General features: G+C 40.1%; 1 protein-coding gene across 11 annotated transcripts in view; it reads right to left on the bottom strand.

The window, feature by feature from the left end:
- Positions 1–1,521: 1,521 nt before the first annotated feature.
- The window catches only part of exoc7 (exocyst complex component 7), a 42,647-nt gene continuing 23,430 nt past the window's right edge, over positions 1,522–20,738 (bottom strand). For 6 of the 11 annotated variants that reach the window (XM_036571888.1, XM_036571890.1, XM_036571897.1 and 3 more), the window contains 10 exons: positions 20,413–20,511; positions 20,261–20,323; positions 18,918–18,984; positions 11,164–11,229; positions 9,755–9,875; positions 7,621–7,716; positions 6,200–6,263; positions 4,477–4,518; positions 2,798–2,931; positions 1,522–1,782 (listed from right to left, as the gene is read on the bottom strand). In XM_036571888.1, the coding sequence (XP_036427781.1) occupies positions 1,680–1,782; positions 2,798–2,931; positions 4,477–4,518; positions 6,200–6,263; positions 7,621–7,716; positions 9,755–9,875; positions 11,164–11,229; positions 18,918–18,984; positions 20,261–20,323; positions 20,413–20,511 (855 nt within the window). In that variant the 3' untranslated portion in view covers positions 1,522–1,679. Of the gene's footprint in view, positions 1,783–2,797; positions 2,932–4,476; positions 4,519–6,199; positions 6,264–7,620; positions 7,717–9,754; positions 9,876–11,163; positions 11,230–14,810; positions 14,850–18,917; positions 18,985–20,260; positions 20,324–20,412; positions 20,512–20,738 lie in introns of all 11 variants that reach the window. The other 5 variants (XM_036571895.1, XM_036571886.1, XM_036571896.1 and 2 more) reach the window with 1 other exon arrangement.

Raw genomic sequence — 20,738 nt, 5'->3', positions numbered from 1 at the left:
TGAGAAGCGACTTCAGCCTCATAAAAAATTTAACGTTGAGAGACATTTTACAAGAAACTGTTCTACTTTTGAGGAAGAGTTTCCTGCTGGAGATGTGAGAAAAGCAGCTATAGCTGAGCTAAAGATTAAAGCAGAGCAAAGTAAGTCTGTGTTTTTGTTTATATTATCATTTGGGTCTATACTTGTACATTTACACATACTGAGGCATGTTTACAGCCAAGATGGTAAAATGGACATAAATGTTGTGGCTCCCAAGGTGGTTTGATTTTTGTTGAAAGAACAAAATGGCTCTTCTTAACATTTGGGTTGCGACTCCTGACCCAATCTATGATGTATCAGACAACTTTGCAGTTGTAGCAACAGAATTACAGTCACTAAAGCACAATGTAACAGCTACAATTCTGTAACTGTAATAGCATTTTATTTACAGTATGATGTTTTATACTGTATTCTATTACAGTACTGTGCAGTCAGCCAGCCCTTCATTTCTTTACATTCCAGTAAAAACAGCCATTATGTACAAGTGATTCATTTTTCAGGAGACCTTTCTGATAAGATCAGATAAGATAATCCACTTGCATAAGGAAAGAGAAAGTAAAAGGAAAATGTGGCTCCTAACAACCACCTGGAAGAGCTGGTCGACCCCAAAACTGCCCCCATCAGATAAACAGCACTTAAAGCTTTCATCTCTGAGAGAGAGGAGAAAATCAAGCTGATCAGATCTGAAAACATCCACAGGTGTTTCTGTCCATCCTTCCACTGTGAGAAGACGACTCAGCGCTGTGGGTCTGAAAGGATGTGTAGCTGTCAAGAAGAACCTCACTGAGAAAAGGAGACGGACACATCAAACAAAGAAGCTGAACGATGGACTGACCACCCCAGAGTCCAGACCTCAACACCACTGAATGTGTTTGATTACTTCAGAAAATCATCAACCAGCTTCTAAGACTGAACTTTGGAGGTGTGTCTGCAGATTCTTTGAGGAACTGAAAGTGAGTCTCCTGAACAGAATGGAAGCTGGAATAAAGGGAAAGAGTGACTCACTGAACACTGAACAGCTGAGATTAGATTTAGCTGTTGAGGCTTCTGTGTAAAATATCTGTTTATTTCCTGATGCTGAAAAAAGTTTTGTCTGAAAATGAAATAAATGAAATGACAGTACTGACTTTTGTACAGTACTGTGAATGATTTAAAAACTGCTTGACTGATCAGGAATCAGATAATTCGGCACTTCTGCTAGCCTACAGTCAGAAAAGAAATGAAATGATCAAATTTCACTCATATTAATCACAAATTTTGATTTTTTTTACCATCAAATAATCCACAAGTCACTCTGATGTCTTGCTCAGGTGTGAATAATGAATAAATAAAAAAAAAAACCCGGTTTGTAGAGACTGACTGTCAAAACTGTTATGCTGCAAAGCATAACAGAGTAAAGTGACCATCCTGTAACGACCAGATCCGTATATTTTAGTATATTTTAAGGCTTTTTTGCAGAAAAAATAACCCATCATTCCAAAGAACGTCCGACATAATTCCCTTTATTTTACTCTGAAGTTGAACTCCATTAGAGATATTTACAGAATTATTTTATACAAAAAGAAGAAAAGTGTAGTGCAGGAAGAAGCAGGAAATCCGAGCAGGTGCAGCAGGATGTTTGGGTGCGTTGTGGGCGTGGCTCAGGCAGACGTGTCGAAGAGCTTCTCGATCATCTCCTCCACCTGCTCAGCTGAGTATTTGTGGTACTTCTCAGGGTTTTTGGTGAATGGAATATTTGCACACCTGTCAGAAACAGCACATACGCATCTGAATATAATAGATTTTAATGGCCTCGTCCCTCAGTACCTGAGTGAGCTTCTCTCCTACTATGAACCATCACGCCTACTTAGATCACAAGGTGCTGCTCACTATTAGTACCTAGGATTCATAGTTACATCGGGGGGGGGAGAGCCTTCTAATACAAAGCCCCCCAGCTTTGGAATAATCTTCTGGTCAGTGTTTGGGACTCAGACACAGCTTCAGTCTTTAAGTCTAGGCTAAAAACCCACTTGTTTAGTGGAGCCTTTGGTAATTAGTTTTCCCTGTTAGATAAAAGGTGCAGATTTGGGGTTCATGGTCATAGAGTATTATGGTAAACTGGGAGTGTTGGTGCTGTCGCCCCGCTGCCTCACTCACTCACTCAGGTTTGCTGACGGTGGAGTGGAGGGGCGCCGACATCTCAGGGAGCCTCATGACTCTGTTACCTTTCTGGTTTCTCCGTTTTAGTTAGGCTGTAATATCTAGACCTGCCGGAGTCTCCGCTGCTCTGTTAACACTGTAATCTGTGATCAGTCACTCTTTACAGAACTAACTGTGTGTTTCTTTGAACAGCTGCCCATCTTTTGCGTCTGACGCTGTTGCTTCATCTGCCTTGATTGAATGCCACTGCTCGCCAGCCTTCTGGACCAGTTTGACCACCATGAAGCTTCACGCTGTACAATGCTGTGCAAACCTCACCTGCAAAAACTGACCCTCCTGATGCTGCAGAGACTCAATCTAGTTAATCAGATCCATGGCTTCTCCTGTTTTCCCCCTGTTCTGTATTTTAATATTTCATACTAATGTTAAAATCTTATTAAAATTAAAAATCTTGTTAAAATTTCCCCAGTTAAAACTTACAACATCCTTGATGAGGCTTTCATTAAAACAGGCTTCAATTAAAATTGTAGCTCCAATAGCAACTGCAATATAAAAACAAATAGTACTTGTATATGTACACATGCAGAGAACATGAAAGAAACGAAGAGAGCTCTCTGACCTCTGGAGGAACGCCCTATAGGCCTCTGACACCAGTCTCTTCTGAGCCTGTCTGATAGCGTCCCGCTGCTCCTTATCAGGAATGGCCCAAACTTTCTGGATCTTACACAGCTCCTCCAGACCATCGTTAAAGCCCTGCACCCCACAAAAACACAGCAGGTAAGGCAAAAATACAAACAGTGCAGACTGGCTCTACCTAATAAGAGACATAAGCAGCTGCTTAGGGCCACACGGCCACCAGTGGGCACCCTTAACGACTTCTGGGTTATTTATGTACCAACATATATATTAATATTATACTTTATTATATTATACTGCATTATATTATATGTTTCAATAGTTGCATGTTTTTGTTGTATTTTTGTGATGGCAATCCAGATTTGCAATCCTATTCATTGTTCTCCATAAACACCACATACTGCATATGTTTTTGTCCAGAACTCTGCCTTGTGTCCAATGTGTTAAACAAATGATATTACGTCCCATCTTTCATAAATAAAAATATAAAAAATTATATACAATTATATTATATATAATTAAGCTCCTTTGTGATGCTCTTTTGGTTCATTTGGTCTATTTATGTTACACATTTGCATTTATTCATTTGGAAATATGCTCTGTATTATATTGTTACCATAAATTTATAACATTAAAACGGTCCTGATACAGCAGTACACATGTAAAACATGGGTGGGACTCAAATGCTGCACATAAACACAGTTAAAACTAAAAAGTTATTGTGGTAAGATGTTGCAATATGCCAGTCTGAATGATAGGATCGAACCACATGCAGGGCATCTAACTGTTCACTATAACGTCACTGACAGAAGCTTTGTTCTCACTACAAAGAAACAATGTCATCATGTGGAATAACACATAAATGTGTAATCTATTAGACTTACAAAGGGCTTCAAATATTCAAAAATAAATCATAAAATAGCAATATTTTGGCCGCCGTGTATTAACAGTATTTTTACCCAAACTATTGCACCCAGTGAATCGACTGAGGTGCCAGTATTTGAATACTGAAATCTCAGTTGAGATATTTGTTACATTTAACCACAATAAGTCAACGGAATGTCACTGTAAAATGTTCTGTTTTTGCTCGTATTAGTGAGTAAGTGTGTGTATTACAGTGTGCCACTCTAAAACACGAGTGTCTGAACGTAACTAAGACGGTTGAGATGCCTCGGCTTTGTTGCTAACTAGTCTATCTACTCTAGCTGATGTTATCCGGGTCCAGAAACAGCGGAAATACATTTCTCTGACAAATTAACAAGTTACCATACAGACACAGAGGAAAAACCCTCATCAGCATCCAGGGTTAGCAACCAGTTAGCTGTAGTTTCAGCTCATCTGAAGAGGCAGCCTCTGTTACTCATCCAGCATGGGAACCATAGATTTTCCTCAGGTTTTTAACAAATAAGCCATGTTTTCAAATGTATTCCTATTCTTGCTACAACATTTTTGTGCTACTGATTTTTTAAGATTCTTAACACCAGAGCTATCGCCTAAAAGACTAAGCCTCCAGCCCTCCAACCCTCCTCACCTGAGGTTAAACGGATATTTGTTCATTAACTAAATCAGACAGGATGAACATTCCTAATATTAAACTGCTTCTAAAACTGTTTTCTCCCATCACTACTACACAGTTAAACACGTGAGAATGTTTTCACTTACCTTAAATTTGTCTTTGATCACCTGCCGCTCCTTGTCCTTAAGCTGGAAATACAACGAATTCAGGTCACACACTGTGTGTTTACAAATCAGTCAGCGGAAATCCTAAAGTCACGATCAGAAGATTGTACACTCATTTGGTTTCTATTAACTTCATTGTGAACTCCAAACATTTTGGAAGCTTTATAATTACAGTTCACAGTCAAGAACAAACAATTTACAGCTTCTATATTACAACCCCATTCCCGAAAAAGTTTGGACGCTGTTCAAACTGTAAATAAAAAGAAAACGCAATGATGTGCAAATCATTGCAAATTAAACCCGATATTTCATTGAAAATGGCACAAAGACAACAAATCAAATGCTGAAACTGAGAATTTTTTTTTTATATATAAACATATATAAACCGGATCCAGAAACGCTGCTGCCTTCTCTGGGCCAGAGCTCATTTAAAATGGACTGAGGGGAAGTGGAAAAGTGTCATGTGGTCAAACAAATCAACATTTTAAATTCTTTTTGGAAATCATGGACACTGTGTCTTCTGGGCTAAAGACCACTCAGCCTGTTACCAGTGCACAGTTCAACAGCCAGTATTCATGATGGTATAGGGGGCATTAGTGCACATGGCATGGGTGACGTGCACATCTGTGAAGGCACCATTAATGCTGAATAATACATACATGTTTTGGCAACATATGCTGCCATCCAGACGACGTCTTTTTCAGGGAAGGCCTTGATTATTTCAGCAAGACAATGTTACACCACATTCTGCATGTATTACAGCAGCATTGCTCTGTATTAAAAAAGTCCAGGTGCTAAACTGACCTGCCTGCAGTCCAGACCTGTCACCACTGAAAACATTTGGCTCATTATGAAATGAAAAATACGACAAATGAGCCCCTGAACTGATGAGCAGCTGAAATCCTGTATCAAACAAGAAGAGGAAAACATTTCACTTTCTAAACTACAGCAGTGTCTCCTCAGTTCCCAAACGCTTACAGAGTGTTGTTAAAAGAAGGGGTGATGAAACTCAGTGGTAAACAGGCCCCCGTCCCAACTTTTTTAGAACGTGTTTCTGGCATCAAATTCAAAATGGGCAAATATTTTTCAAGAAACAATAAAATTTCTCAGTTTCAATATTTGATATGTTGTCTTTGTAGTACTTTCCTTAAAAATATGGTTTACATGATTTGCACATCATTGCATTCTATTTTTATTTACATTCTGCACAGCGTCCCAACTTTTTTGGAAATGGGGTTTTATTCTATATCAGTACAAAAAACACTATTCAGAAATCATTGGCTTTGTTTTTAAGTAAAAGACACACAATGAGAAAAAAGTTTGCAGACACCTGCTCAAGGGGATTAATAGTTCTGGGAAGGCTTTACACTAGATGTCGGAACATTGCTGTGAGAATTTGATTGAGCATTAGTGAGGTCAGATACTTATGTAGGCTGGTCAGTTCTGGATCACTCCAACTCATCCCAAAGGTACTAGAAGGAGCTCCATCACTCCAGAGAACACAGTTCCCCTGCTCCACAGCCCAAGGCTGGGGGGCTTTATACCACGTCTCATTCTATTGGCCAAAGCTTTTCTACTGAGACTTTATTACATTTCTTTCTAGCTGACACTGAAAAGTAGGTAAATCCATTCATCAGAGGTGTCAGAATATCGCTGAACATCTCATGTATGAAATGCAGGTTATGAGGTGGTTCTGTGGTCTCACCTTGTTTCCAGGCTGAAGTGCTGGCATGTTGCGCTCAGTCAGGTGGTCTGTTACCTTCAACCAGCTGTAAACACATCAGAGATCAGAGGTCATATCACACAGAGCTCTCCGTAAAGCAATCATTTCTGCAGATCTTTCTGAAACAGGTTTCTGTACGTAAAGTGCTGCAGTGACAGCTGCTGATGTTTTATGACGGGCACATATAAGGAAAGCAGCAAACTGCATTCACTGCAACACATCATGAATCTTAACATGATAAAATGTTTATCTTCAAAACAGGTGCACTGACATCTTTAAAGAGCAGTGGTGAGTTCTGTTTGCTCAGGATTGAGCTGTTATGAATGTTAGTGAGAATCTATTAGACCTACAGACTCAATTTCACAATTTCTTTACTCTTCCAGGTCATAATAAAGTTAAGAAGGAGGATCGATGCTCTGCAGGTATAACACAGGTGTGATATACTGTAGGTGGAACACAGGAGTGATATACTGCAGGTGGAACACAGGTGTGATATACTGTAGGTGGAACACAGGAGTGATATACTGCAGGTGGAACACAGGTGTGATATGCTGCAGGTGGAACACAGGTGTGATATACTGCAGGTGGAACACAGGTGTGATATACTGCAGGTGGAACACAGGTGTGATATACTGCAGGTGGAACACAGGTGTGATATACTGCAGGTGGTATACAGATGTGACGTGCTGCAGGTGGAACACAGGTGTGATATACTGCAGGTGGAACACAGGTGTGATATGCTGCAGGTGGAACACAGGTGTGATATACTGCAGGTGGAACACAGGTGAGATATACTGCAGGTGGAACACAGGTGTGATATACTGCAGGTGGTATACAGATGTGACGTGCTGCAGGTGGAACACAGGTATGATATACTGCAGGTGGAACACAGGTGTGATATACTGCAGGTGGTATACAGATGTGACGTGCTGCAGGTGGAACACAGGTATGATATACTGCAGGTGGAACACAGGTGTGATATGCTGCAGGTGGAACACAGGTGTGATATACTGCAGGTGGTATACAGATGTGATGTGCTGCAGGTGGAACACAGGTGTGATATGCTGCAGGTGGAACACAGGTGTGATATACTGCAGGTGGAACACAGGTGTGATATGCTGCAGGTGGAACACAGGTGTGATATACTGCAGGTGGAACACAGGTGTGATATACTGCAGGTGGTATACAGATGTGACGTGCTGCAGGTGGAACACAGGTATGATATACTGCAGGTGGAACACAGGTGTGATATACTGCAAGTAGAATACAGTTACAATGTAGGTGGCAGGTGGAATAGAAGTGTGATGCGCTGCATGTTTGATACAAGGGTGATACAATGCAGGTGTATTACAGGTGTGATCTGTATGGTGCAATACAGGTGTGACACAGTGCAGGTGTGTTACCTGCGCTGGTAAATCAGAATCTGCTGCTCAATTAGTTCTCTATAGGAGCTCTCTGCCTTCTTCTGAGTGACGGCCACAAGCTGGATCAGCTCTGACCTGAACGGAACAAAAACACGTACTGAAAACACTCATATATATATATAAATGTACGACAGAGACTGTAACTACGCAGTTTGTACAGCTTTATTAAGACATTCCCAAAATTACCCACCTGAGACACAAAACTCTCTGTCCCTAAATATTCATCAGTCACTCACTGTTTTAAACAGCAGCGGAAAACATTCCTTTAGCTCAGCTGATGCTTTAATACGGATTCATCCTTTATTTTTTCCTTTGATCTCTAATATCTCTTCCATTAAATTCATTTGATTTCTTTTAAATATGTGTATCATGTCTTCATTGGGTCTATTTAGAGAACTGTTCAAAAGTTTCAGATACCTTAGACAATTAGACAAAATAAGCTATTTATTTGGCCAGTAATCAGTTGTTTGTTTGGAATAAATACAAATAACATTAATACAATAAGTGCTGATTTTACATAGTTCACTGTGTTCATTTCGGTCCTTTTCAAACCTCTTTTTTATGGAAGCAGTTGTCATCCAACACCTGCTCTGTCTAATTAATACTTCATTATGTTGAATCTAATGTGCTGCTAATGGAATACGATGAAGCCATGTGACGCCTGGAGGTGTCGAGGAGAAATCTGGAGAAATCAAGTACAACTACTAAAAACCACAAAGTCTTGTGACTTTTTACAAGCACAAACATATTTAATGCCAAGATAAGTGGGTTTAAATAATGTGCTGAGGTGACTTTTGCATGTCTTATAATTAATTTTGAAAAAACTATTATCATCTCCAGTTACACTTGTCTCACACCAGATGTGACGCGGTGGGCGTGTTAATCCAGAACCGCACCGTGTTGCATTTTCACGCAATATAAACGCCTGTAATAAAATCCTAACTAGCTGCTGTGACTGTTGCTGGCTTGCTCACCAGGTGATGTAGCTCTAGAGGAGGAGATGCCTGTTCACAACAGTAACACAGTCAAGGGATTTCAGTCAACCTGTCAAAGAGTTCAAACTAAATTTATTGATTTTTATAGCTGGTACAGATTGTACACCGATCAGCCATAACATTCTGACCACCTCCTTGTTTCTACGCTCATTGTCCATTTTATCAGCTCTACTTACTATATAGGTGCACTTTGTAGTTCTACAGTTACAGACTGTAGTCCATCTGTTTCTCTGATACTTTGTTAGCCCCCTTTTACCCTGTTCTTCAGTGCTCAGGACCCCCATGGACCCACACGAGCAGGTACTATTTGGGTGGTGGATCATTCTCAGCACTGCAGTAACACTGACGTGGTGGTGGTGTGTTAGTGTGTGTTGCGCTGGTCTGAGTGGATCAGACACAGCAGTGCTGCTGGAGTTTTTGAACACCTCAGTGTCGCTGCTGGACTGAGAATAGTCCACCAACCAAAAATATCCAGCCAACAGTGTACTGTGGGCAGCATCCTGTGACCACTGATGAAGGACTAGAGGATGACCAACACAAACTGTGCAGCAGCAGATGAGCTATCGTCTCTGACTTTACATCTACAAGGTGGACCGACAAGGTAGGAGTGTCTAATAGAGTGGACAGTGAGTGGACACAGTGTTTAAAAACTCCAGCAGCACTGCTGTGTCTGATCCACTCAGACCAGCACAGCACACACTAACACACCACCACCATGTCAGTGTCACTGCAGTGCTGAGAATGATCCACCACACAAATAGTACCTGCTCTGTGAGGGTCCATGGGGGTCCTGACCACTGGAGAACAGGGTAAAAGGGGGCTAACAAAGTATGCAGAGAAAGAGATGGACTACAGGCTGTAATTGTGACGCTATACAATCTAGGCCTATAAACAAATCAATCAATCTAGTTTCAATAACTCTTTGACAGGCTGACTGAAATCCCTTGATTCGGTTAATGTTGTGTACAGGCGTCTCCTCCTCTTCATATAGAGCTACACAACCTGGTGAGAAAGCCAGCAACAGTCATGGCAGCTAGTCAGGATTTTGTTGTTGATCTCTTTATGTCATCTATATGAAGTTTATGTGAGATAAACGGACGGTATAGACGGTTACTCACTTTTCCAGAGATTTGAGGATGTAGTTGTAGTTGTTGTGGAGGAAGATGGCGCTCAGAGCCTGATCCTCGTAGACTTTTGACTTACTCAGCAGATTCAGCTGCAGATTTCCCAGCACTTTACCTAAAAACAGCAAACATTTACATAAGCATGTGCGACTGTTGGGCGTAGTATGAACAGGGTGTCAAAGAGTTCAGAGCTTATCTTGATAAAGATGAGATAAAAGGCGCTAACTTTAGGATGAACCCCAACAGGGTCCTCACTTCTGTTTAAGGTCCGTTTCTATGGTTTTTAGGCAGCTGTGTCAGCAGCATAGTTCACTACCAGCATAATGAGCTCCATTTATTCCTACTGTAAAACGCTGCTTTCACTGTGAGATGATTTTCTTTTCTAACTCTGCGTTTTAAAGATCTCAGACGCTGCAGACTCGATCTCCACCGCCCCTCTGATCACCCTCGTGTGTTAATGTTGATGATGAAATATTACAGTGATGGTAGTGAATAATGAGGAGACGGAGCTGAACGTGTGTCTGTTTATTAGGAGGAGTAACGTTAGCGCGCTCGGCTAAAGCGTTTGGGAAATGGAGACTGAAACTGAGGAGCGGTGATGCTCTGATAAACAGCAGGGGGCGCTCTCACAGTATTCACAACTTACAGTTCATCACACTTTAGTTTTGGTTGACTGCCTGACTGCCTAGCTGTCTAACTAGCTTCACTATTTTGATTACGTGTTTACGTTTCAGCTGTGCACGTAAGGTCGGTTGCTAGGTAACAGACATGACAGTTGATTGTCGACTGTGATCGAGCAGGTTAAGATTTCCTAATTGGAGATAAGATGCTGTAAGATAAGATTCTAAATCAAGATCAGATTCGCTTCTGTACTACAAATCTGTGAAAAATCTCTTGACCCGTCAGATCTTCAGTTAAGGCAAAACATAGGAAGTTTCTGTAAAATGGCTCCCGGTTCTCTCAGTTCTCTTCCCCAACATGCTGATTATAACCTTTGATGCACTGTCAGCATTATTGCGTTAATTAAAAAGCATAAGACGGCAAATTATACATAAATAACACTTTCTTTCAGTTTGACCTGTTTTTACTTACAGTGCCTCACTAATGAAAAAGATATAAAATCGCGAACTGGTGCATTACAGAATATGAACACTCAACAATTAGTTGACACCCCAGGGATTCCCAATGGCTGTATTATGTATTTGTATGATGCATACTGGGTATTGTAGTAGATCACTGATGAATAAACACATGAAACTGATATTAAATTGTGAATTCTGTTAAAATGATGAGGGATTTAAAGCTATGCTACACAATATTGCACACATACTACGTAACATTTTCACTTTGTGCTTCTTTAACTCCTACGACAAGACAGCATTTACAGAATCTGTGTCTCTTACAGATGTAGGTGCTGAGGAGTCGGCGGCTGAACTCGGAGCTGTAGCTGCTGGCAGATGAGCTGGTCTCTGGAAAGAAAAGGAGCAACTCAGCCAAATTAAACAAGAACATACATTAAAAAACACATGCACTCCACCTCTCTGGCACGCTGCACACTTCTACTTCAGTCTAAAGAGATCAGGCCCTCAACACTATGTATGGCTGTGTTTACATGCAAAGATTTTCTCCAATCTGATTGAAAACATTCTGATTATAGATGAAGACTGAGGTGTTTATTCTCACTCTACTCAACAAAAATAAAAATCTCCATTTACATGCTCACTACAAGTAATCAGATCCAAAATTATACGCATGCGTAGAGAACCGCTTAGTGTAGACATTCCCATGACAACTAGCATCACGTGAGTCCAGTCGGAGTGAGATGAGCAGCAGTGAGCAGCGCTTGTGTTTTTAATTGCTTTAAAATGATGTCAGACTCAGGAAAACGTCCTTCACATGTTCTTATTAGAGAAGGCCAAGAGGAAGACGTCGTGTTCTGAGACACATAAGCTGGACGTCCGTCCCACCGCCGTCTTTTAAAGATCAGAGCATAAACTTCGTCTCCTCTGCAGACCAGTTTCTGCTCCGCCATGTTGAACGGTATAAACTTTCACTATGACGCGACGAACATGATCAGAACGGACTTAAACTTTCTGATAGGGAATGTAATCAGATACAGGCGTTTACACGGATATTATTCTTCTATTTAATGGATTATTTACAGGATTACCCACCTCGATCAATCGGATAGAAACTGTATTCTAAATGGCCTCAGTCAGACTAGACCATTCCGACTGAGGTGTTTACATGGACGTATTCTATTCCAAATGAGCTATTAGTCGGATTATTAACGGATTATCAGGCTGCATGTAAATGTGGCTACTGAGGGCTGTGACGTCAGGTACGCTACAGGCCCAACGTCTGGACACAAGCAGCACAAGCAGCACTTTTTCTTCCTATTCCACCTAATGAGAATCAATCAATCACATAAAAACTGAAAATCCACCAAAATCAATTTAGAGTGCATTAATTTCAAAGTATGTTTTTCTTCTGCATGTGAAAGGCTAGACTGTTGATTCCTTACAGTAACGTCTAAGTGTTTTTAAGGTGTATCTGAGTGCCTGCTGCTCTATATTCCTCCATTCTGTCCTTCCAGATAATTACAGCCTCAACCATCTGGGATACCATTACAGTGACAATAGAAATTATTTCAGAAATAGCTGCACTTCTCTTCAATCCCACTACAAAGAGAAAATGGAATATGTGTACAAGTAAAGGGAGAGACAGTAGAAGGTTTGGGCAGAGTGTGCATTATGGTCAGAGTAGTCCATCATTTAGCAGATGAGATCAGTGTGTGTTGGGGTGCGGCAGTGATGTAGGAGTTCTGCACTCAAATTCACTCCAATTCAGCATTTACATTAAGTGAGACTGTTATACTGCTGGCTGGAAGTGTTGGGCTGCACTGAATGTTCGAATTAATTAAACTTTGACCCCTCAGTCACAGACCTGGACTGGGCTGCACCAAGTGTGTAAGTTTATACTTAAGTTTGTGTGTAAAGTCTTTACTGAGTCCTCAGTTTCACTAGTTAGTTTCAAACTATCCTTTTAGTAAATTTGGTTGCACCACAAATCCGTAAGTCATGTATTAACTAGTAACAACTAACTAACGCATACGTCACTTTAACATGGAGATAACATGATCATTAAACCTGCTGCCATGGAAACACAAAGGCAGCTTTTTCAATGGAAAAAACATCCAGCATGGAAGAGAACAGTGTGTGCAGGTTAAACTGAATAAAGCTGATCATCTACAGCCGCCGTCGGTTTATTCTTTAATATTTCACTAAGAAACCAAATATGCAGCTTTTTAAACGCCAGTTTCTGGACAACCGACACAACAGCAGCCTCAGTTTAGCCGTTTGTGCAGCTGCTGAGTCTCACTGAGCTGGAGCTGTGGATGTTTATCTTTATGCTCAGAGTTAAACCAGGCTGGTGATTAGTGCTGTAAGTAAAATCACAGCGTATCACGTTGAGGATTTATAGCTTAGTTCACCAAAAAAAGTTGTTTTTAGTCTTTTTTGTGCTCTCTATGTGGTTTCCCCAACACTTACACCTGCTCACTAGCTCAACGTTAAAACTAGTTTGTGGTGCAACCTGTTCTGATTTAGTAATACATAAACCTGAACTTAGTAAATACTTGCATTACAACTAGCCTAAGTTTGAACTTACGCACAGCTGGTGCAACTGGCCACTGATCCTAGTCACACTTCAGACAGACTTCTGTGGGCGACAGTCAAGTTCAGACAGAATTTTGTGGGCTACAGTCAGTTCAGACAGAATTTTGTGGGCTACAGTCGAGTTCAGACAGAATTTTGTGGGGCTACAGTCGGTTCAGACAGAATTTTGTGGGCTACAGTCGGTTCAGACAGAATTCCGTGGGCTACAGTCGGTTCAGACAGAATTTTGTGGGCGACAGTCGGTTCAGACAGAATTTTGTGGGGCTACAGTCGAGTTCAGACAGAATTTTGTGGGCGACAGTCGGTTCAGACAGAATTTTGTGGGGCTACAGTCGAGTTCAGACAGAATTTTGTGGGCTACAGTCAGTTCAGACTGAATTTTGTGGGGCTACAGTCGGTTCAGACAGAATTTTGTGGGCTACAGTCAGTTCAGACTGAATTTTGTGGGCTACAGTCGAGTTCAGACAGAATTTTGTGGGCTACAGTCGAGTTCAGACTGAATTTTGTGGGCTACAGTCGGTTCAGACAGAATTTTGTGGGCTACAGTCGAGTTCAGACAGAATTTTGTGGGCTACAGTCGGTTCAGACAGAATTTTGTGGGCTACAGTCGAGTTCAAACAGAATTTTGTGGGGCTACAGTCGAGTTCAGACAGAATTTTGTGGGGCTACAGTCGAGTTCAGACAGAATTTTGTGGGGCTACAGTCGAGTTCAGACAGAATTCCGTGGGCTACAGTCGAGTTCAGACAGAATTTTGTGGGGCTACAGTCGAGTTCAGACAGAATTTTGTGGGCTACAGTCGGTTCAGACAGAATTCCGTGGGCTACAGTCGGTTCAGACTTTTTCAGAATTTTGTTCAGAATTTTGTCGGGCTAGAATTGGGTTAACTGTAAGTGCAGTGATTCAACTGCTCTTAGATCTGTAATGTAGATGCTGCTTCAGAATGCTGGCTGCTTATGAGTTCAGTGCAGCCTCTGTGCACTAGTTTCGATGTAAAGTGGTATCTGAACATGAGTGAGTTTATACAGCTGTGATCAGGGCTAAGAGTCGCTCTCCATAAGAAACCAGGATAATAGCAGTTATTATTAGTTTAACTCCCTCTAAAAGTGAACAGCAGTGTGATGTGGATGTGTGTATAAGAATCAGAGAGAGAGAGAGAGAGAGAGAGAGAGAGAGAGAGAGAGAGAGAGAGAGAAACAGGTACAGGCAGAACTTGAGATGACCATACAATCCAGCCATTAGTCATGAGATTGAGACAGAGAGTAACCAGTTTAAAGAGACTGAAACCAGTTCAGAAAGAGAGGAGAGAGGGCAGTTGGTTCTGCACCCCGCACCCACCCCACCCCACCCCACCCCACCCTGTTCTTGTGCTTACCTCGGGGGTCTAAAGGAATATTGTAAGTGTCCCCGAGTACTACAAAGCAGAGGCGAAGCAGAAAAGAGAAGAGAAAGAGAGAAAGAAGCAAAAGTGCAAGAGGTTAGAAAAGTCTTGTTAGTGCAGAGTAAGCATAACCAGTCAGAGCCAGGCAGCGTGAGTGGGGGATGGAAAAAACAGAGAAATGAGGTGGGGGGGTTCTGTACAGCAGTGATGGACAACACAGTACTGCAGTTCAGTGCTTTTCCTGCTCTAACAAACCCACACCAACTCATTATGGGTCAGAAAGCGCAATGTCTGTGATGGGCAGAGGGCCAAGATACAGATATTACACTTAAAAACATGTCAGGGTTACAATTTATTTACATTTCCAAATAAAACAATAAGTTATTTTAACAATTACACCTCCTTCAGCCATGGATTTGGCAATATTGGTTTTTAAATCAATTATCTAGAATTCCAAGCACCACAGAAGAGCTCGTCCTCACAGTCATGTGTGAAGGCTGAGGCCGTATTTTGGAGAATAAAACATTTTTTTTGCAATTTTAACTACAATAATCTATACATGACTCTGAAATATATACATTAAATAACATAAAGGAAACAAATGCCAAATAAACATTATAAAATATATAATGAAAGTCCCCAGGAGTCGTGTCACTGGTGTTACCGCGTAACAAAAAATCTCTTATTTTGAAATAAAAGTCACACTGATGACATCACTCGACTTCCTTTTACCTGTTTTCTGAGGATCTATGAAGAAAAGCACATGGTGAGTCCACTGTGTCTTTCAGTTATCAGAGATTTTCTCATTTAGCTCATGATTTCATACGAAGCTTTTAGCTGAAGTCACTGGTGTGACCGACTTTATTCTGAGGTAGTTGTGAAAAAATAGAACACAAATGGATTAAATTCCATATTTTAGTGGATCTTCCATGATTGACAACATGTGGTTTGACGCTCTGTAGCAGTTATTCTGTAAAATGCATTGTTCATTAAAAATGTCTCTGGTGTTCCTTTATTATGTGTAACACCAATGAGGATCAGTAACACCAGTGACTCCTATAGAGAGACAGAGAAGTGGACGTTTCTGTAGAATGACCCAAATCAAGTTTTTATGTATTTTATAACACTTAAATAGTACATTTGTAAGAGGGGGTGGGGTTAGATTAACTTTCTGGTGGGCCAAATCAAACAACCTCACTTCGGGCAGCCCAGTCTGAGATATACAGACCAGGCTGAATATCATGCAATATTCTGATCCAAGTTTTGATCCAAAATGCATTACAGACTTTCAAGAATTTTCTTTTTTTTTCCACCATCATAAGTGGCTTTCAACATATAAGTAATATCAATGACATATTATTATTAATACCCCCTTAATTAGAGAAATAAAAATGTAGTTTTGTAGTCACAGATGGAAATACAGCACTTTGGGAGGAAACTTCATTTTCAATCTTTCTAAGGGCCCTAAATACTTACTTATTCAGTGCCCCCCCCCATTAATAACATTCAATATTTAATTATAATGTACTTTTTAATTTTAATTTCTGTATTTCATGTCCAGTTTTTCATGCTTCCTCAGTGCCAAAGTACATAGAGAAATGTGTCTAGTTATGTTAAATATGCAAATAAGGAGCTGTGTAAACTGGTGAAACACTCAAGTAACATCCAAATACCAGATTATAAGAATACCTTCTGTGACTGTAAGACAACACTGGCTCAGATTAAATACATTACCTCAACAAGTCACATTACATGGCCATATGCAAAAGTATGGGAACCCTGATCTAATTGCAAATAAGTTACTGCATCTTAAATATGACATTTTTCTGCCAATTTTGGTGCATAATTTCTATTTATTTACTAAATTTAACATATAGAAATAAAACAAACTTCTGCATAGACCACATTTTATTTCATTTTTTCTACTATGTTAAAATCAGTAAATAAACAGTAATTGTGCATTAAAATGTGCAGAAGTGTTCTCTGTAGAGAATTTGACCAGGAGTGCCCAAGTCTGTAACTGACCATCTGCTTTAAATGAATTTGCGAGGATAAACATCTATTTACACTAACATCCAAAACGATTTCAAAAGGTGGTGAAGTTGTACAGCCCTTGTGTTCCTTGTAAATACGTCTATGTCCTTACAGATAAGAAGGTTTGCTAAAGAACAATGTAATTAAACGAGAGTCCGTTGAAAAAACTGAGCAGCGGCTCCCTCTGCAGGACGGAGGGGTGCGATAAAGGTCTGGCAAAAGCACATGCAAGACGACAGGCAAAGGTCTGGAGGCTGAAGCTGCTCGTGCTGCACTTTAGGAACAGATATTCCAAGTGTTTCTGGGAATTCTAGTCAGTTTTTGCGTTCCCTCTGGAGCGGAGCAGCTTCATCCGGACCACAGGCAGTGAAACGGAGAAAGGAATGCAGGAGGAAGTGACACGGAGGAGAAAGAGCGAGGAAAAAGATGGACCAAAATGAAGGACTGCCTTCATGTCCTATTCAGTCAGGATTCATGGCAGAATGAGAAACAGAGGGCTGGACGAGATAATCGAAAGTCTGATTACAGCGGAGCCTTATTTTAGCCACGCCCTGCACTTTAGAGCAGGAAGTGAGGCTGCAGCCCCGTCCCTCATGGCCACATGGTGAGCAGTTAATCTGTTAATCTAAAAGTCAGTGTGGAACATTAAAAATTGTCTCTACCGTAACACACTTTTTCTGGATTTAAGTAAGTTTTTTTTGTGTTTTAATCAAAATATGATGAGTTTGTGTTTGTACAGCTGTTCAAAGCTGTGTTTGCTGGTCATGTACTGACTATTTTTGAGTTCTGCTCAAAATGAGCTAAAACGGTCACTACTGAAACATTTGGTAAAGTTTGGGTAGAGTTATGATTGTTGTGGTAGTGACAGAAAAGAGTGTTCAATCATTAGTTTTAATAAAATAAACATAATTAAGGTTTAGGGTCACTCACAGCAAAACTCTAAGATCAGTTAAAAGCCCCAAATGTGTTTCAGCTCTGACTTTGAACCAGTTCAGCAAAATCATCCATATAAGTCACGAAACTGTGGCCTCCACACCCAAATAGTGCACTAAAGGTTAAAAACGTCGTCCACCCTATAAAATCCCAAATTCAGTGATGTAATTACAGTGATGGGCGATTATTTACATATCTAACTATAATTTAGATATAAAATCAAGTTATTATATGAAATAATTGTTACATTATACAATAATGTATAATTATTTAACTAATTATACTAATGTTACAATATATATAATTATATGAAATAGAATTTATATATAAATTAAAGCAATTAGCCCCTTGAGGCTGTGTGTTTTAGGCACTCCAAGTCCTGCCTAAGACATAAATGATTAATTATCATTATACATACATACATACATACATACATACATACATACATCATCTAAACCGCTTATCCTTCTGGGTCGCAGTGGGGTGCTGGAGCCTATCCCATTATCATTATACTTATTTGAATTATTATATCAATAATTAATATAACATTAATACAAAGTAATTAATAATTAGACATACAATCAGTGTAGAATATAATGAACACCCCATATAAATAATCATTACATAGTTAATAATTACTTAATGAAATTAAATATATATCTATATTTATTAATTATTTTATAATACAATATATATGTGTAATTTGTATTTATAATTTTAACATATTACTATAAACATATATAGTAATCATATATTATATTTAACTTATAATTATACTAAGGTTTCTTCTCCTTATTAATTAATTAATTATTATTATTGTCATTATTATTAATCAGACATCTAATCAGTGTAGACATCATTATTTCGTGACCCACACAGTGCACTACATAAGGTGTAGGGAGACATTTGAGATTCACAGGAAGGTAAAAATGCCAGTTATGGGAGTTGTGGATGGGTGACCATGGAAACGGCTGCACGGCTGTATGAATATGGTTCAAATCATGATATGTAACTCATCGCTGCATTAAGTATCCAGTCTAATATTTTCTACTGAAACAATTATACTGGATACATAACGACACCTACACAGCCTGACTGACCATCAGTTTGAGAATGAAGGGATGATGTTTTTACCCTGAGAGGCCAGCATGGCTCCTGCTGTCTCCTGGAAATCCAGCAGCTGCTGCAGGAACAGGATCGCCTAGGAAAACGAGAGAAATCAAGAGGGATAAATAAAAAAGGAATAAGTTAGATTTCAGGCCACTTAAAGGGCCCATATAGTATATTGTTCTTTCATTTAACCCCCCAGTTCCATTTATAATGTTAGCATGGATTTGTGCACTAAAAGCAGCCATAATTAATATACTACAGCATTAAGACACTTAAGGCCATAGCGGAGTGCCTGAAACTCCCTTTCCCATGATAAAATCACTGTAATGCACGGCCTCAAGTGGCTCACTGCTTTGAAAAAAAGGCGAGAGGGAGTGTGTTATTGCGAAATATTGGCGATAACACACTCCTCGAGTGTTCTACTGCTTTAATACAACAGTTAAATAAATACAGTAATAAATTAATAAACTGGGCCGTGAACGCGGCGTTTAATATGTTTTAATGTTCGCAGTTCCTTCACCAAATTAGAGTTCCTTAACAAGCAGAGTAACGAGCTCCGCCCACTCGCTGCACAGCCGGCAGTTCGTTCTCCAGCTCCTTACACTAAATTCCCAAACTGTCATCACCACTGAGCAGCTTTTCAGTCGGCAGCTGTGACAGAAGAGCAGCTAAACAACCTGGAATCAGCCAGAAATGAACCCAACACCATTCGCCAAACGTGTAGTCTGATCTTCAGAGTCTGACCAAATCAGACTGAGCCATTAAAACTGCCACAATATCAAGTTTAGCTCAGTTTTGTCAGTTTTTGCCAGATCAATATTAACGTTGTTCTGTTCCAGCCAGTCTGTAAAGCATCTTACAGCCCATTATAACTGCTGTATGAAATATAATAAAATACAAACATTTCAGAGAATTTTTATTTTTACAATAATAATAATAATACTTAATAATAATCAACATGAGCAAGTATTCCGCCAAGAAATGTAGTTCCTTTAGAGTACATGGAAGGCTGAATGAAGAGAAGAACGTTTGGTCACCCATCGCTGTTTACTGTGGTCATTTCATTAACTTTTTAACCATTGGTCATATAATAATGACCATATGATAACAGCACTGTTTAAGGCAAAACCTTCACTTTGTAAGTACTTTTTGGTCACTAAATCAACACAAAATAAGCTGTTTTTGCAGCTTAGTTTCCATATGTAGACTGAAGAGCAGTGTACGCTCTGAAACCCTAGCAGTGTTTAGCAATACTAATCTAACTCATTAATTAAAAAAAGAAAATTAAATCATCCAGGATAACAAACAAAAAGTTAAGAGTCTTACAGAAATAAAACAGACCAGCAGCGAAAGAGGAGCAGACTCACGTTGCTGGTGAGCTCATGGACAGTTCCGTCTTTAGGCATGTTGTATTCCTTATCCGGATCGTTCTAAAGGAAAAAGCAGATTTATGGTTATTGGTTTATTACAGCGCTTTAATATCTGCCCGCCCTGCTCTCGTCGTGTGAGTGTGGGGAACCTTGATGCTGTCGGCGAATTCCTCGAGCGCTTTAGCTCCTGTCGTCTCCATGGAGGTGATCAGAGTGGGCAGCTTGTTCTTAGTGCTGGCCGCTGTGCCCTACACAACACCACAACAGGACGAGACGTGGTCACACAAAGCCATTGACCACAGGATCTGACATCATACAACACAGCCAATCCAGAGCACTGCTCTCTAAACTGGATGCGGTTTTATTCTTAGACCTCATTGAAGGTTTTCTGAAGGAACAGTTTGGTGAAAAATCGAATTTACACAAAACAGCAGCGGCAGCCGTACTGAGGGCCGAATTCGGCAGCACACTTGTT

The sequence above is a fragment of the Colossoma macropomum genome, unplaced genomic scaffold (assembly GCF_904425465.1).
Source record: "Colossoma macropomum unplaced genomic scaffold, Colossoma_macropomum, whole genome shotgun sequence".
NCBI classification, from domain to species: domain Eukaryota; kingdom Metazoa; phylum Chordata; class Actinopteri; order Characiformes; family Serrasalmidae; genus Colossoma; species Colossoma macropomum.
The sequence above is the reverse complement of the archived record's forward strand: the minus strand, read 5'-3'. Positions and strand labels throughout refer to the sequence as shown.